Raw genomic sequence first — 19592 nt, 5'->3', positions numbered from 1 at the left:
TTTGTACACATACAGGAATATTTCTCATGTAAGTACTAAGAAGTGGAATTGTTGGATGACAAGTATGCACTAGATATTTGGAATTTGCCATATGAAAAGGCTATTCCAGTTTATTTGGCAACAGTGCATGGTATGCTGAATTTCTCACACACTCAAAATGTGATAGTAACAGATAATGTAATTTTCTCTCACCTGATAGGCAAAAAATGATATTGAATTGTTTGAATTTGCATCTCCCTGCTTACTAAGGAGTTTGAGCCATCCCTCTGCCATACATCTATTGTCTATTTATGTTTCTTTTTTAAATTTTTTATTTATGTTTCTTATTACTGATTTTTTAGTTCTTTATGTATTCTGGATATTAACGCTTTGCTATGCATGTTGCAGATGTTTGCTTCCAGTCCCAGTCTGTTGCTTATCTTTTAACCTAGTTCATGGTCAAATGGCCAAATGTATTTTTTTGTCATTGTTACTAATGGTCTTCCTATTTTTATCTTTTTAAGAAAGCCTTTCTTCAGGTTAGAAATTCTTCAGGTTCTGCCATATTTTTTAATAGTTACATAGTTTATGTTTAGCTCTTTAATCTATCTGAAATTTATTTTTGTGACTGGTTTTAAGTGGGCTTTAACTTCTTCCCCCTAAATGGATAGCCAGTTATTCTGACATCATTTATTATGCTATCTATTCCTCATAAATTTGAAGTCCATCTTTACCATGGAGTACTTTGCTATACATACGTGTGTCTGTTTCTCTACTGATTATTCTCCATTAGTCCAGTTGTGTATTTCTGTGATGAAAGCACATTGTTTAACTTACTATAGCTATAAGTATTATTTGGTAAGGCAAACTCTCATTGTTCTTCTTCGAGATTTTCTTGGCTTTCCTTGTACTCTTTTCAAATCAATTTGTCGGTTCAGGACAAAAACATCTCTTTGGGATTTCTGTTGGACTTACACTGACTTTGGAATAATCTCAGGAGGGTTTCTGAAGATGCTAATATTGGGTCTTTCAACCAAAGAAAGGTGTATCTTATGTAAAATTTCAGTCTTCTTTATATAAGTGTTGCATATTTCTTTTTGAGTTTATTCCTAGATTAGTATTTTATAGCTCTGTTGCTCTTATGAGTATGTGTGTATATACATATATATATATATATATATATATATATATATATATATGTTCATGTAGAAAAGGAGATAGAACATACATTTGCTTATTTACCCTAAGAAACTCTGGAGAGCTACAGAAAATCTAATGAGTGGTTATTTGTGGAGAGAGTTGGGGGGAATTGAATGGATAGGAAACACATTTGGGAGTGAACCTGTTCATTATATACCTCTTTCTTTGATTTTTAAATCTTATGATAATATCTTAAAAATTAATTTTAAAGTGATTTCTTGAATTATTTCAGCTCTTCCAAGGACATTTTCTCTTGTTCTTTCTCTTCTGTGTTATAGGTTTTCTTCAAACAGCTGCCTCCTGATTCTGTTTGTATTAAATAATGAACTAGTAGAAGGGCTGACTGGGAGTTCTGTGTTTCTAGGCAGGGATGTCAACTGGTTTTGGGGGGAGGGTGTAAGCAGCTGGCTTTTACACTTGGAGGGCCCAAATGCCAGAGGGCAGAGGGCTTTGTACTAGGGTACCCTTATTCTTCCTTGCTGTTGTTCATTCTTCCTAGTTTGCTGAATTTGGTATTCTGTATGCAGAAATTTATTTTGGGGGGAGAGTTCATCAACTGTCATAATTCAGAGCTTCAGTTAATCCATGTACTTAGCCTTTTCTCATTTTAGCCCTCTTTAGGATCAGTCTTCTTTGAGTGTGAAACCCCTCTGGGGTTTTGCCCTGTAAGTCTGCTTCCTCCTGGGTTGGAACCCTTTCTATCATTCCTTTGATTTGTATTATCAGCCAGTTCTTTCTTGTCTGCTTTCTGTCAGAAATTGTTGAAATCTTGTATATGCTATGCCATTTTCCCTTCCTGTCCTTAACTTGTAATTTTACTTCTGTACTCTTACCATCACTTTTTCAGAGTCTTGGAAAGTACAAGAGATATAGGTGTTCAGTTCATTGTCTTGAACTAGACATATAGGTGTTCAGTTCATTGTCTTGAACTAGAAGTCAACAATGGTATATTTTAAGATTGTAAAACTATAGGCTCCTTGAGGACAAAGACTGACTTTTGTTCTTTTTTTTTCCATTTATTTTTATTAGTTGGAGGCTAATTACTTTGGATGTTTCGAGAGAACAGCATCGAAACATGTATGTTATCTAGGGTGACTTTTCTTTTATCCACAAACCCTAACCCAGTGCTTGGCACTTAGAGTGTTTATTGGTATGAACACACGTGTATGAGAGAGAGAATTGTCAGTGGAAAATTTTACTATATAATTCTGATTCCTTATTTAAAAAATATATTTGTTAATTTATTTGGCTGCATTGTGTCTTAGTTGTGGGATGCAGGGTCTTTGTAGCCTCATGCAGGATCTTTTATTGCTGTGCACAGACTCTCCAGTTGTGGCACGCTGGACTAGTAGTTGTGGCATGCGGGCTTAATTGCTCTGCAACATGTGGAATCTTAGTTCCCCAACCAGGGATCAAACCCATGTCCCCTGTATTGCAAAGTGGACATGTAACCACTGGACCACCAGGGAAGCCACATTTCTGACTATTTACAGATTCAGTCTTACAATTGCTGGTTCCAAAAGTTGAAAAAATTATTGAGTCACTGATTGACAAAGTACTGATTGTATGCTGAATTTCCCATGGATACAACCATGATATGCTTATGGGGGGAAATTATCTTGAGCTTTTAACTGAAATGCCCTAAGCTTGTATATCAAATATATTGAAGGATTAGATATGGGACACAGATTTGTGAGATTTTCTATATAGAGGCTTTCTCTATAGAAGTGCTTTGGTGATTGCCTTTATGCATATTCCTAGGGCTTAAATCAATGTGTTATCATTATATGAAGGGAAAAATGGTCACATGTAGGTTATAATACATAGCTGTTGTATTTGGTAAAGAAACTTCAGGTTTGAGGCCTGATTTTCGATCCCTTGTCACGGAGCTATGTTTCTGCACTGCTGAGTGTAGAAGAGATGTTATCCTGATCATATCCCTTTAGCAATGCCACCATGGTTTCTTACTGGAAAGGTTTAAAAGAACGTATTATATACTTTTCAGCCTTACTAAATAGTCTTCTGAAAAATCATTTTATGTTTTCTTGAGTATTGTTGAGTTGTGCTTTAGTATAGTGCTGCCCCTAGGGGTTATTAAGAGGTAGGAAATGAAAGCTTCCATTTATTATTATATTGTGCTGGGCACCGTGTTAAGTACTTTACATGTATATTTCCATTTTCTTTTCATGTTAGTTCTGTGAGATTTTACAAATGAAATAAAAAATGAATGAGGTTAAGTAATTTGCCCCAAGTATCTGAGGAGTGAGAGGCAGAACCGTGATTGATTCCAGGCTTCTCCCACTCTGAAGCCTGAGTTCTGAAACTCTTTTTTATGGTCAAGTAGCTATTGGATCCATGATGAAAAGGCCACAGATATACTCTGCTTAGTGAAGTTCTTTACCTGTTTTTTAAAAATTTGTTTTTCTTATTCATTGTTTACCCTTAGGCCACCAGCTATTACATTTTATTGTTATCAGGTCTTTTCCCTTCAGGCCAATGATTCTTAACCCAAGAGGCCAGGCAGGAGATGAGGAGAGCGGTCAGAATGGGGTGGGGGTGGGGGTGGGGGAGGTAGAGAGTATAGTTTTAAAAAGGTATATTTGATATTATGATTGCTTTGATTTTAGTCACAATATTTCAAGATTCTTAAAGGACATACTTTATTGAGATATAATTTATATATCATAAAATTCATCAGTATAAGTGTCAGTGACTTTTAGCAAATTTATCCAGTGTATAACCTTGATTGCAATCTAATTTTAGAACATTTTCATCACCCCCGAAAGTTTTCTTGTGCTAGTTTTCAGTCAGTCCAGTTCCTGTGCCCCAGCCTAAGGCAGCAAGTAATCTATTTTCTGTCTCTGTAGATTTGCATTTTCTAGACAATGCATATAAATGTAACCATGCAGTATGTGGTCTTTCCTCTGGCTTCATTCACCTAGCATGATATTATCAAGGTTCATCCTTACTGTTGCATGTATCAATACCTCATTTCTTTTTATTGCCGAATAATATTGCATTGCATGAATATAACACATTTTTGTTTATCCAGCTGTTGTTAGACATTTAGGTTGTTTCCACCTTTCAGCTATTGTGAATAGTGCTGCTGTGAACACTTGTGTATAAGTTTTTTTGTTTTTTTTTTTTTACTTGTGTATAAGTTTTTATGTGGACATAAGTTTTCATTTCTCTTGGGTAGACAGTATTCATATAGTAACTCTATGTTTAACTTGTTGAAGAACTGCCAGACTGTTCCATTTTACTTTCCCACCAGCAGTGTATTAGGGGTCTGTTTTCTCTATATCTTTACCAACACTTGTTACTGTCTTGTCTTTTTTATTGTAATCATCATGGGTATGGAATAGTATTTGATTGTGATTTTTATTTGTATTTCTCTAATGAGTAACTATGTGGAACATCTTTTCATGTGTTTATTGACCATTTATATTAATGTATCTTCTTTAAAGAAAGGCCTATTCTAATCTTTAGCCCATTGGATTATTTGTCTTTTCATTATTGTCAGAATTCTTTGTATATTCTGAATACCTTATCAGATATATGATTTGCACATATTTTCTCCCAGCCCTTTCACTTTCTTGATGGCATCCTTTGAAGCACAAAAGTTTTAAATTTTGATAAGGTCCACCTTCTCAATTTTCTTTGATCACTTGTATTTCTTTTATCACTTGTACCTCAGTACAGTATGATTTCATAATTTTATTGCATAACCCAGAGTCCCTAGAATTTAATGTTTTCTTCTGAGAGTTTTGTAGTTTTAGCTCTTATATTTAGGTCCACATTCCACTTTGAGTTCATTTCTTGTATGGTGTGAGGTAAGAGTCCAACTTCATTCTTTTGTATGTGGATATCCAATTGTCCCAATACATTTTTTGAAAGACTCTTCTTTTCCCATTGAATTGTCTTGACCTCTCCATTGAAAATCAGTTGATCAGACTCTCAATTCTATTCCACTGATCTATATACACTTATTCTGTTCATTTCTAATTTAATTCTTTTGTGGTAGGAGAGTATACTTTGGTTTCAATTCTTTTTAAAATTTTTGAGATTTATTGCATAGTACATGATCTGTACTATGATTTTTCCATGTGTGCTTGAAAGGAATGTGTATTTTGTTCTTGCTGGGTGGAGTGTTCTATAGATGGCAGTTAGTTCAAGTTGATTGATGGTATTGGTCAAGTTTTCCAGATTCTTGCTTATTTTATATCTAGTTTATCTCCCCAGTAGTGAGAATAGGATATTAAAATCTCCTACTATTGCTACTGAATTATTTCTCTCTTTGGTTTTGTCAGTTTTTATTTAATGTATTTTGGGCTTCTGTTGTTAGATGTGTATATGTTTATAATTGTTACATTGTCCTGATGAATTAATCTTTCCATACTTATAAAGTGTTCTTTGTTTTTAGTAATATTTTTGTCTTGGGGGTTGGTTTTTAAGACTAAAGGAACACTCACTTCCTCATCTCTCTTTTTTGCTGCTTCTTATTTCATAGTTTGGGAAACCAGGTGACCAGGCATTATAACTATAGTTATTATACCAGGGCAGCACTACTTGCCCCTCTATTTTTATATTAGGGTTCTGAGTAAAATTTCATATTTTTTTAAAAAAGGGGTTCTGCAGTTAAAAAAACTTGAAGGCTTTTCCAACTTACATTCTTTTTAACCTGTTTTTGTCTGCTTAGCAGCAGCAGCAGTCCTTTTGTCTTACTTACGGATCTTTGCTTTTGAAGTTTCTGAGTAGGTTACCTTTAGTTAGGTGAAGTGGATAGAGTTATTCTTAAGAATGTCCAATCTAAAATGTTAACATTTGGGGGTGTGAGTGAAGGGTATACTAGATTCTTTGTATATTCTTGCATGCCTTTTTCCAAGTCTAAAAATAAGTTAAATAAATCTCTACCTAAATGAGGCATTGTTAGTTACCTTTTCCCACTTGCAGGTAATACTAGTCTTACTGACTTTCAAAGTCTATTGATTTTGTTTGCAGTGTAACCTTATATAGTACATCATGAGCTATTAGTTTCTTAGCTCTGTCCTAGCTGTGTCATCTGATAGGCAAATTTCTAGGAGTTAGCGTAGACTCTTCCTGTTCCTTCACAATCATATTCATTCAGATAGTAAATCTTGTATTTAATACTTCATTAATATATCTTGTCTCTTGACACTATTTTCACTCAAGCGTCAGCAACTCTTCCCTGGATTATTACAGTAGCTCTCTAACTGATCTCCTTGTTTTACATTGTATATCGTAGAAATCCTTGGTGACTATCTGTCTCTGTCCTCATCTTCCTGCTTCTAGTATTGCTGTGCTTTGTCGTTCAGTCGTGTCCAACTCTGTCACCTCATGGAGTGTATGTAGCCTGCCAGACTCCTCTGTCCATGGGGATTCTCCAGGCAAGAATACTGGAGTGGGTTGCCATGCCTTCTTCCAGGGGATGTTCCCAACCCAAGGATCGAACCCAGGTCTCCCACATTGCAGATGGATCCTTTACTGTCTGAGCCACCAGGTCTAGTATTGTTAGTGAATTGTTTATATACTTGTTCTGCTATTTCACGACTTTGCTTGTCATCTTCCCTCTGCTTGGATGAGCTAATTTTCTTTCTTTGAGGCTCAGTTCAGGCATCTTTTCCAGGAAGCGTACTTAACCTGGACTCCGAAGAGTCCAACTTCATTCTTGTGTATGTAGACATCCAGTTGTCCTAGCACCATTTGTTGAAGAGAGAGTTCTTTCCCCATTGAATTGTCTTGGCATCCTTGTTGGAAATCAGTCGACCACAAATATATGTGTTTTTTCTGGACTCTGTATTTTTATTCCATCTATTTATCCATCTATCCTTATGCCAGTACCACACTGTCTTAATACTGTAGCTTTATATAGTAGGTTTTAAAATTGGAAAGGTTGAGTCCACTAGCTCTGTTCTTTTTCAGGTTTGCTTGGACTTAGCTATTCTGGGACCCTTGAAGTTTTGTATGAATTTTAGGATCAGCTTGTTAATTTCTTCAAAGAAACCAACTGAAATTTTGATAGGAATTGTGTTGAATGTATAGAACAGTTTAGGATATTTCACCCAATTTTGTTTGTTTTAGTTTAGAGTTGTTTTTCAAATTTTTTATTGTATATTTTTGGTTTGACATGACAAATTCTGCCTTCTAGGCTATATAATATCATAACAAATATACATATTTAACTTTGTGATGTATGTTTATGGTGAGAAGGAAAGAATTTTCTTATTGGTTTGACCATTCATTTGAAAAACCTTTTAAACAGTTTTTCTTTATATGTTCCACATATTTCCACATGTTCTTTGTGGAAAATTTTAGAAAATACAGAAAAGCAGAAAGAAAAAAAAGTCCATAATTCCACCATTCAGAGTTAACATCGTGTGCGTGTGTGTGTATATATAATGAAAGTTTGTTATATATATTTCTTTTTTCATTTAACCATATAACATATGGGAGATGTCTTTTCATCTCACTACTACAGTGTTTTTAAAATGCTGTATCCTATCTCATTTTGAGATACTTAATTAAACCCCTGTTATGTTTATATTTAGTTATAGTTTTTCCAAATTATAAGTGCTATAATGAATGTCTTTACAATTAAATCTTTGCACAGATTCTTGACTATTTTCTATGACAAGTTCCTATGAATGGAATTGCTGGTTCAAGAGGATACATATTTAAGTCTTTCTTGCCATTTTTAAATAACATAATGTGTTAATATTTGATAGTAGTTAAAATCTTCCTATTGAAGTATGAAGGCAAGCTCAATGAACAAGTATAATATTTGCATTATTCAAAACTACTGTTGGACATTCATAGTAGCATTATTCACAATAGTTAAAAGGTGGAAACAATCCACTGATTAGATGAATGGATAAACAAAATGTGTTATATACATACGATAGACTATTATTATTCAGCCTTAAAAATGAATGAAATTCTGATACATGCTATATTTACATACACACACACACACACACACACATATATATATATATATGAAACTTGAGAATATTATGCCAAGTGAAATAAGCCAGACACAAAAGATCAAATATTGTATGAGTCCTTACATGAAGCACCTAGAACAAACAAATTCACAAGGACCTAAAATAGAATAGACTACCAGGGTCTGGGGTGATGAGGAGTTATTGTTTTAATAGATTTCAGTTTGGAAGGATGGAAAGGTTTTGGAAATGGATAGTAGTGACGATTGCACAGCATTGTCAGAGTATTTAATGCCACTGAATTGTACACTTAACAGTGATTAAATTTTGCCACAATAAAAAAATCTATGGATTAGTTCCAGAATTTTAGACAAAAACCACCTACTGAGAAATTATGTGCTATTTTTGCTTATTGTATGTATTATGTGTGTGTGCATGTTTAGCCGTGTCCGACTCTTTGTGACCCCATGGACTGTAGCCCGCCAGCCTCCTCTGTCTATGGAATTCTCTAGGCAAGAATGCTGGAGTGGGTTGCCATTTCCTTTCTCCAGGGGGTCTTCCTGACCCAGGGATTGAACCATGGTCCCCTGCATTGCAGGCAGATTTCTTTGCCATCTGAGCCACCAGAGAAGCCTATTTTGTGTACTACCTTGTAGCTAAGCAAATTCAGGGTTTGGATACTTGCTTTAAATATGATAGATTCATAGAAGGTGCTGAGAACTAGGTTTATAAACAATGTTCATGCAGTATGAAGACTTGTTGAGCTGTATGCCAAGTAGTCTGCTAGGCACTGAGGACTGCAATGGTAAACAAGATAAGACATAGTCCCTGGAGCCTGCTGGTTGCTAAGGCTGGACAGAAAAAGAACAAATTTCTTATTAAGAAAAAAGGGATTAAACAGTCAGGTGATTTTTCTCCTTAATGATTTCCTTTGTGGGGTGATTTTAATATATCCTTCTTTCCTCCCTTCAGGTTGCTATGGAAATATATGACCACATAAAAGGAAGTCCATCCTGATAATTCTGATACCTGAGATGCAACTGGACTGAAGAGTGGAACAGGAAAAATTTTAGTGCCAACCTTAATTACAATGGCTACTGATTCAGGGGAGCCAGCTAGCACAGAAGATTCTGAGAAACCTGATGGAGTTTCATTGGAAAACAGAGTTCCTCAGGTTGCAGCAACTTTGACAGTGGAAGCTAGACTAAAGGAGAAAAGCAATACCTTCTCTGCTTCTGGAGAAACTATAGAAAAGAAAAGATTCTTTCGAAAGAGTGTTGAGATGACAGAAGATGACAAAGTTTCTGAATCTTCCTCTAAAGATGAGAGAATAAAGACTGCAACAAATGTTCCAAGAGTAGAAAAGCTTCCTACAAATGTGCTAAGAGGAGGACAAGAAGTTAAATATGAGCAATATTCAAAGGGAACGTCAGAATCCTCAAAAGATTATTTCAAGGAGAAAAATGAAAAGGAGATGGAAGAAGAAGCAGAAATGAAGGCTGTAGCTACTTCTCCTAGTGGCAGGTTCCTGAAATTTGACATAGAACTGGGAAGAGGAGCATTTAAAACAGTATATAAAGGACTGGACACTGAAACATGGGTTGAGGTTGCTTGGTGTGAGCTGCAGGTGGGTGTATAATCTTCTTGGTTTTAATAAATTCCAGTTTCAGCTGGCCTGGACTTCTGAGTGATCCAGGATTAAAATGTATCATGGATTAAAATAAAATGAAGGACTTGTCCCCACATCCCTGAAATTATTCTTAAATCCTTTTAGCTCATGCCAAACTTTTTTTTCCCTACTGTTTTCCTCTCTGTTTTAAAGTGGGGAAAGTCTGTTCTGGCTTTCTTTGGGGAAATGATTCTAATTTATTAACCTTAGAAAATTCTCAAAACTCTTAATGTCTTATTTTGAAAGCTTTTAGTAAATGTATGCCTTATGAGTTGATATTTTAGGGATATATTCAGTATGATATTTTCCATTTCTGTAAACAGACTTTTTGGGGTTCATGTGCTGTTTTTCAGAACAGGAAATGCTTTCCTTGCTTCTTTGAGGGCTTCTAGTAGTATAAATTCCTCTCCATGCCTTTGAGTTTGCCTCAGAGAGGATCTTTGGATGAAATAATCACCAGAATCTACTGGGGTAGGTCAACTGGAATGTTGTTTAGGAAGGAGAAGTGAAAGCATCAGAAGAATGGTTGAATTATCTAGATATTTGGTTCCGTAGTAAATGTCTATATGGTACTTTTAACTAATGAAGGAGTAAATGGAGACAGAACATCATAGAAAAGGTTATAATAGGAATAGCTTCAGAGAGATGTAGATCAAACATAAGGAAAACCTTTGTGACCTCAGTCAGCTCATGGGAAATGGTCAGTGTTCATAAGAGATGCTTAAAATTAAGATTAAATAAAGCTAGTTGCTAAATACAGGTTTTTGTTGTTCATATTCCAGTGGTTGCTGTGTGTGGGTGTATAGGTATGTATCATGATTTCACCCATTCTGAATTTGCTATAGTTTGCCATTTAGATAGGTTGAAATTTAGTCTTGGTCCCTGCATTTCTAGGAGTCTTTTTGTTTCCAAACTTTACTGTGTTTAAGAGTCACTGTTTGCTTTGTATGCAGATTTAGGAGACTATCATCAGAGATTCAGATTCTCTAAATCTGGGGTGGGATGCAAGACTACATTTTTAACAAGCTTTCAAAGTGCTTTGAATATAGGAAGTCCCTTGATGACTGTTTGGAGTCAAGCCATTAGAGTAGTTCTTGAAAGGTGTGTGCATGTGCTATGCGGGGTTTGCTTGGTTTTCTTCTCACCCCTTTTTACCCTTTAAGAATTTTATTATAAATTCTGTGTCATAGTAGGAATATTGGATCCTTCAAGTAAACAAACATTAAGATCACCTGAAATTATAATTCTTTGAGGATGCTTTAACCATGTTAGTATATATCTTTATGGACTCTTTCTTTTGAATAAATGTATATGTGACTGTATGCACCCCCATGGAACCATACTATAAGGTTTGGACAAAACTTTGTTTTTAAACTTAATCATGAACATCTTTTCATTACTGGTAGTTGTACATTTACATCATTATTTTTGATAGATGCCTTTATAAGATATTTAATCAGTCCTCTATTGTTGGACTTCTAGATTTTCTCCAGTATTTTACTATTATAAACATGGTCATGATAAATATTTTTGCATATATATATATATGTGTGTGTGTGTGTGAATGAAGGTATGTAATTTTTAATTAAACTCTGCATTGTGATTTCAGTAACATTCATCTTTTTTGGGGGTAGGGACCTACAAGATGCAAAATACTTATTGTCTGGTCCTTTGTTGTTGTTATTGTTATTTGCTTTTTTCTTCTAATTTTATTGGGATATAATTGACATAGAACACTGTGTAAGTTTAAAGTGTACAGCATAATGATTTGACTAAGATACATCATGAAATGAATAGGGCAGTAAGTTTAGTGAACATCGTCTCAGATACAGAATTAAATAGATAATTTTTTTTCCTTGTGATGAGGATGCCTAGTATTTACTCCCTTAACCATTTCTATAGATAACATACAAGTGTTAATTATCTTTATCTTGTTGTACATTATGTTTCTAGTACTTATTTATCTTATGAATGGAAGTTTATATCTTTTGACTGCAGTAACACTCATCTTTTAGTGTTATTCTGTTTGTAAATGGGGGAGATAATTTCCATTCACTTGGTAGTAGGACACATAGTAAAGATAAGTCAAATATTTTGCAAGTTGTATACTCTAGCTATGCTAAAGAATGTTTCTGTAAAACTTGAAAATATTTCAGTAATAATAACTGCATATGGGAATACCTTTTATTATTCACCTGTGGAAAGACTGAAAGATCCTATAAGGTCTTACTACTCCAAGTGTACTCCATGGACCAGCAGCATGGATATCACCTGGTAACTTAGAGCTGCAGGTCCCCAGGACCCCAGACCTATTGAATCAGAATCTACCTCTTAGTAACATCTGCAGGTGATTTTTATGCACAGTAGAGCTTGAAAAGCACTGAAATAAGGGATCAATTCCAAGAGCCAGCTGAATCACAGGAGGAATTCCCTTAATATACCAACATGAGCTTTATATAATATTATATCATATATTACTGATTCATGGCATCCACTGCAGACTTTCTAAATCAGAATCTCCAGGAGATAAGACTCAGGAACTTACTTTTATTATTTATTTATGTTTTAAATGCAGTTTTATTATTATTACTTTTTGTTCCTGCTGTGTAGCTTGAGGGATCTTAGTTCCCCAACCAGGGATCAAACCTGTGGCCCCTGCTGTGGAAGCATGGAGTCCTAACCACTGAACAACCAGGGAATTTCCCCCAGGAACTTACTTTTAAAAGTTCTCCGGGTAATTGGATATATAGCCAGATTTGTGGATCTGTCATGGGGAGCAAGTGTAAATTTTAATTTACAAAGATAAAGTACATTTTTGGGGAGCTGCACTGGGCCTTCATTGCTTTGTGCAGGCTTTCTCTAGTTGCAGTGAGCAGGGGCTACTGTTCATTACGGTGTGTGGGCTTCTCATTGTGGTGGTTTCTCTTGTGGAGCATAGGCTTTAGGCATGCAGGCTTCAGTAGTTGTGGCACATAGGCTCAGTAGTTGCAGCTTGTAGGTTTTAGAGCTTGGACTCAGTATTTGTGGAGTAGGGACTTAGTTGCTCCAGAGCATGTGGAATCTTCCTGGACCAGGGATCGAATCCGTGTCCCCTGCATTGGCAGGCGAGTTCTTATCCACTGTGCTACCAGGGAAGTCCTAAAGTGTAAAGTATATTTTAATTTACACAAAGAACAACAACTGAAGATTTCTTTTCTGAATTGGGCTTCCCAGGTGGCACTAATGGTAAAGAATTCACTTGCCAATGCAGGAAACTTGGGTTCCATCCCTGGGTGGGGAAGAACCCCTGGAGAAGGAAATGGCAACCCACTCCAGTATTCTTGCCTGGAAAATTCCATGGACAAAGGAGCCTGGCGGGCTACAGTCAATGGGGTTGCAAAGAATTGAACATAACTGAGCGACTATGCACATTCTGAAAGGAATGTCGAAATTAGTAGACTTAGTTGATACTCTTTTTAGATATCATGTCATTTTTTGCATATTTGGAATTAGGAAAAACTAACTTATTTAGAGCGCATCCCTGGTGGGTCAGTGGTAAAGAATCCACCTGCCAATGTAGGAGACATGGATTCGATCCCTGGGTCAGGAAGATCTCAGGAGAAGGAAATGGCAAACCCACTCCAGTATTCTTTCCTGGGAAATCCTATGGACAGAGGAGCCTGGTGGGCTATGGTTCATGGGGTTGCAAAAGTGTCGGACATGACTTGATGACTGAAAACAGCAGCAACAAACTTGTTTAGAATCCCAGGAAGATAATAAGGACATCATCTTTTAATTGCTTTCCTGTAAGTACTATGTTATTTGTAATGTACAATTTCTCATAGTTTTTTCAGTAAAATCTTACTCTTTATTATATAATTAAACAAGTTTGTTGAAAAATATCCCAGTGAACAGTTTAAATTATTCTAGATTCTTTCCCAACCTTTGTTTATATAGGTGTGTATGTATAATATATAAAATTTGTGTGTCTATACTTTTGTTTTATCAACTTGATATGTATTTTCTATTTATTAACATTAAAATATGTAAGCTATATTTTTATTGCATACATACCACCTCTTAATCTTCCAACCTGAAATATGGCAGTTCTTTTCCTTTTTAAAATTTTACTTTTGTATGTTTGATTTGAAATTCATAGCTCAGAAAAGGCTTTTATACCTTTTTCCCTTGATGATATTTCCCCCTGTGGTAGATACTTGAGCCTTGTCCAGCAATTCTTAAAAGCCTCATACCCATTTATTTAGAATACAATGACTTTAGGGCAGTGCAAGAATCAGGATAGATTGTACTGCTGATGTTTGACTTTGAGGATGTTAAAAACAGACAAACCCTTTGATGATGTGTGTCAGATTTAAGATTTGGCCATAAATACCTACATTCCAACAGTTTGTCGTATTTTATGGTTTCCATAATTTGATTTATTTTTTTCTCTTCCATAATTTGATTTTTTAATGCATTAGTGTAAAGACTTTGATCTATTGTTTTTTGTAAAGAATTTGTAGATTACTTGGTAATTACTTGATAAATTGGTAACTTATTGTGAGTGAGGGCTCTCAGTCATATGTTTTATTTAGAAGACTTTTTAGTTCATGATGTTGAAAGACCTGGTCATATGTTACTAAAAGGCCTGTTTAGTAACTTTTAGGAGGAGTCGGTCATATGGGTATGTAATAGTTTTCTCATCCACTGGCAGCTTGAAAAATCAGTAGCACTTTGCTTTTACACATGGGAAGACAACCAGTTTCTGCTTTACTTTCACTAGTATGTCATTTGTTTTCTTGATGGAACTGAGTTTTCATATAATGGGGCTATTTTCCAATTGGAAGAATCACATAGGTATGTGAATTTTGTTATTTGACTGTTTCTAAATATATTTGCTTGTAATAAGCTTCACTGTGGGATCAATTCTGTGATTATGTGCTTTTCAAGATAATTAAACAGGCCATCTTTAAGTAGATCTAACAACTAGACCTCTAACAAGTCAGCTATAGTCTCTGAACTGAATTAAAAATGCCACTGAAAAGAAAGATTAGAAAAAAAGACACAGTTGACTATAGCAGGTTGACATGTTGAGTGAGCATTCTAATATACTTTGATTATAGTAGTGAATATATTCCAAGCAATGCAAGTAGAAGTAACAGTTTAAAGATCTGTACTTCCATGCTTGGAGTATCTATAAAAATTTTGGAGAAACTTGTTTCTGTTTTATTTTCATTTATCAAAAACACTTTGGGGAGAAGTATATTTTTAGGCAGCCCTACATTTAATTGTGAAATTAAAAAATAGTGTGAAAATAGCTGAATTTCCAATAAAGGAAAAGGTAATTTAAAAATACATGCTAGAATTTGTTTCTGAATAAATATTGTTGTCCAAAGTATTCACACTGGGATACTTTTGCTCTTAAAGTATTTTTGTTATGCCCCTTTTGGAAGTGTTTCTAGATTCTGTTAGAGCTATCAAGAAGATGCTTCATTACATATAAGCATACCCTGAATAGTGTTATTTTATTTTAATTTCCTCTGTTTTCGTCAGACTCAGCCCTCAAAGTGGAATACTGTCATAGGCAAAGAATAATTACACTGAAGGGAGGGAGAATACAACTTACTTAAATATAGTTAATGCTCTGATTTCCCTGGCAGTCCAGTAGTTAAGACTTGTCCTTCTAGTGCCAGGGGTGCAGGTTCAATCCTTGGTCAGGGAGCTAAGATCCCACATGCTTCATGGCCAAAAAACCAAAACATGAAACAGAATCAGTATTGTAACAAATTTAATAAAGACTTGAAAAAAAAAAAGCTATAAACCAAAGGCAAATGTTTTCATGAAATGGCAGAGGGTGAGAGTGGCAGGAGACAGACTTGGTCTGAGAAATATAATTAATTTTCCCAGTTCAATGAGTTAGTTAGTTTTGAGGTAACTATCTGCTTGATAGATGACAAATTGATACATATCGTTATACACCCCAAAGATGTCCATGTCCTATTCCCTAGAACCTATAAGTATATTGGTGGTGGTAGTTTAGTTACTAAGTTGTTTCTGACTCTTTTGTGACCCCATGGAATGTAACCTGCCAGGCTCCTCTGTCCATGGGATTTCCCAATCAAATTTCCTGATAGACCTTGGTATGTGTTACCAAGGGAGGCAAAGGAATCTCATTTTTCAGAAGTATTAAAAACACGATAGATTCTTAGCTCCCTAACAACAGCATTTAATGGATTTCTAGTCTAAGAAGAGCACTATTCTGGAGAGTCTTGGGATTATTCAAAAGCAGTAGAAGGCATTCTCTAACTTTGAAGAACTTTGAGTGAGAGGAGGGAATATGCAACTGTAATATTTTCCAAAAATACTGAACTAAAGTAAAGTTGGCAAACTAAGTTGGAGAGTAGATAGTTATGGCAATGAAGTAGCCATATTAAAAAACACAGAATGATGGAGAGGAGAGGCCTTTCAGTGTTGTGGAAGGTAAAGAGAGGATCTAAATGAACATGAGAGCACTAAATGCCATAAAAATAATCTGATGTATTCCATTTCCTCTATAGAAACAAGAATTTTACTTTTTCCACATTGTTTGTAAGTTTACTTGTACTGGAGTGGATTGCCATTTCCTTCTCCAGGGAATCTTCCCAACCTAGGGATCAAATCTGTCTCCTGCATTGGCAGGCAGATTCTTTACCACTGAGCTACCTGGGAATCCCTACAAATGTTACCTAATGGATTTTGCAGGTACAACTAAATTAAAGATCTTCTGATAGGTAGATTATCCTGGAATATCTGGGTGGGCCCAGTATAATCACAAGGGTGCTTTTGAGAAGAAAGATGGTCATTAGTCAGCAGGAGATCTGACAGTGGAAGCTGAGGTTGGAGTGATGGGAATGTGGGCAATCTCTAAAAGCTGGGAGAGGCAAGCAGTTTCTTCTAGAGCATACAGAAGAAACACAGCCTTGCCAACACCTTGATTCTAATTGAGTGAGACTCATTTGGACTTTTGATCTCCACAACTGGAAGATAAAAAATTTGTGTTGTTTTAAGCCACTAAATTTGTAGTAATTTGTTATAGCAGCAATAGGAAGTGAATACAGAGCAAACAGCTGTCATTCATTCATTGTTCATTCATTCAGCAAGTAAATGCTCAGTACCTACAATGTATCAGAGTTGTGCTAAGTGCTAGGGACATAATGGGGAGAAAAAGCAGATTCAGGCTCCATTTTCATAAAAGCTTATAGTTGAGGGAATTATAGTCAGTAAGAAGAAGGCTTGGAGATTGGAATTAGTGAAAAGATTAAAGAGCTGTTAAATATAGATTTGTTTGAAAGAAGTGATAGGTTTGGATATAGCAAGCAACAGGGATACTGTTGACTGATTACTTTTACTGTTTACCAATTAGTTTTTCCTTTACCAATTAGTTTTCTTTTTTATTTTGAGATAATTTGCTGTTAACAAAATAGTTGCAAAGATAGTATAGAAATTCCTGTATGTCCTTCACTCAGTTTCTTCTTATGCTAATATTTCAACCAGAGAACAGTTATCAAAACTTTAGGAAATTATTATTAGTTCAGTACTATTAACTAAAGTATAAAACTTGTTTGGATTTCACCAGTTTTCCTTCTGGTGTTCTTTTTTTTCCAGATCAGGATCCCACATTGTATGTAGTTGTTATGTCCCTTTAGTCTCTTCTCAGTTCAGTTCAGTCACTCAGTCGTGTCTGACTCTTTGTGACCCCATAGACTGCAGCAGGCCAGGCCTCCCTGTCCATCACCAGCTCCTGGAGTTTACTCAAACTCATGTCTATTGAGTCGGTGATGCCATCTAACCATCTCATCCTCTTTTGTCCCCTTCTCCTGCCCTCAATCTTTCCCAGCATCAGGATCTTTTCAAATGAGTCAGCTCTTCACACCAGGTGGCTAAAGTATTGGAGTTTCAGCTTCAACATCAGTCCTTCCAATGAACATTCAGGACTGATTTCCTTTAAGATGGACTGGTTGGATCTCCTTGCAGTCCAAGGGACTCTCAAGAGTCTTTTCCAACACCACAGGTCAAAAGCTTCAATTCTTCAGTGCTCAGCTTTCTTTATATTCCAACTGTCACATCCATACATGACTACTGGAGAAACCATAGCCTTGACTAGACAGACGTTTGTCAACAAAGTAATGTCTCTGCTTTTCAATATGCTGTCTAGGGTAGTCATAACTTTTCTTCCAAGGGGTAAGCATCTTTTAATTTCATGGCTGCAGTCATCATCTGCAGTGATTTTGGAGCCCCCAAAAATAAAGTCTGCCACTGTTTCCACTGTTTCTCCATCCATTTGCCATGAAGTGATGGGACCGGATGCCATGGTCTTTTCTGAATGTTGAGCTTTAAGCCAACTTTTTCACTCTCCTCTTTCACTTTTATCAAGAGGCTCTTTAGTTCCTCTTCACGTTCTGCCATAAGGGTGGTGTCATCTGCATATCTGAGGTTATTGATATTTCTCCCAGCAATCTTGATTCCAGCCTGTGCTTCCTCCAGCCCAGTGTTTCTCATGATGTACTCTGCATATAAGTTAAATAAGCACAGTGACAATATACAGCGTTGAAATATTCCTTTTCCTATTTGGAACCAGTCTGTTGTTCCATGTCCAGTTCTAGCTGTTGCTTCCTGACTTTCATACAGGTTTCTCAAGAGGCAGGTCAGGCGGTCTGGTATTCCCATCTCTTTCAGAATTTTCCACAGTTTATTGTGATCCACACAGTCAAAGGCTTTGGCATAGTCAATGAAGCAGAAATAGATGTTTAGTCTCTTCTAATCTGTGACAATTCTTTAATCTTTCCATGTTTTTCATGATTTTGAACTTTTTGTTTTTTTCATGATTTTAAACTTTTAATGAGTATTGCTCAGTTAGTTTGTAGAAAGTGAAAATGTTAGTCACTCAGCTGTGTCCAACTCTTTGCAACCCCGCTGTAGCCTGCCAGGCTCCTCTGTCCATGGAATTCTCCAGGCAAGTATACTAGAGTGGGTAGCCATTCCCTTCTCCAGGGGGTCTTCCCAACCCAGGAATTGAATCTGTGTCTCCTGCATTGCAGGCAGATTCTTCACCATCTGAGCCATCAGGGAAGAGTGTTCCTTAATTTGCGTTTGTCTTATGTTTTTACATGATTAGCTTTAGGCTTATGAGTTTTGGCAAGAATACCATAGAAATGATGCTCCATTTTCAGTGCATCATAGCAGGGGGTATATGATGTATGGATTACTGGTTATGATAACATTCATCATTCAATTAGGGTGATGTCTGATAGGTTTTATCTATTATAAATTAATCTTTTCCCTTTGTAGATATTAATAAATAAATATCTTAGGAGTAGATACTTTGAGCCTATGCAAATATCTGTTTCTCCTCAAACTTTCCCTTATTATTTTGGCATCCATTAGTGTATTTTGCCTGTAATAAGTATTAACTCTGGTGTTCTAATGGTGATTTTCTATTTTCCACTCTCCTACATTTATCAATTGGAACTACCTTTTAGTTTTATGTGGACTCTTCCTAAGTATAACAGTGTTAAGTTTCTGAAAACCCAACAATCAGGAAATTTGTGGTTTGAGGAACTTGAGTGTATGTTAAGTTATTAATAATAGTATTGTACACTTTTGCATTTATCAAAATTAATATGTTAATTGAGCACTTATGCAGGTACTTAATTTGAGTATTTTATTTAATCTTGCAATAGTTAAAAGAGGTAGGAATGATTAGTTTTCAGGTGGTAGAAGTGAGGTTTAGATACATTAACTTACCCAAAGGGATAGAGCAGGAA

At 35.8% G+C, this 19592-nt stretch overlaps 1 protein-coding gene across 4 annotated transcripts in view; it reads left to right on the top strand.

The window, feature by feature from the left end:
- WNK3 (WNK lysine deficient protein kinase 3) overlaps positions 1 to 19592 on the top strand; it is a 163873-nt gene that overhangs the window by 10099 nt on the left and 134182 nt on the right. For all 4 annotated transcript variants that reach the window (XM_043896927.1, XM_043896925.1, XM_043896926.1 and 1 more), the window contains exon 2: positions 9114 to 9768. In XM_043896927.1, the coding sequence (XP_043752862.1) occupies positions 9232 to 9768 (537 nt within the window). In that variant the 5' untranslated portion in view covers positions 9114 to 9231. The remainder of the gene's footprint in view (positions 1 to 9113; positions 9769 to 19592) is intronic.

This window comes from Cervus elaphus, chromosome X (assembly GCF_910594005.1).
Source record: "Cervus elaphus chromosome X, mCerEla1.1, whole genome shotgun sequence".
Lineage (NCBI taxonomy): Eukaryota > Metazoa > Chordata > Mammalia > Artiodactyla > Cervidae > Cervus > Cervus elaphus.
This window is presented reverse-complemented; position numbering and strand designations above follow the sequence as displayed.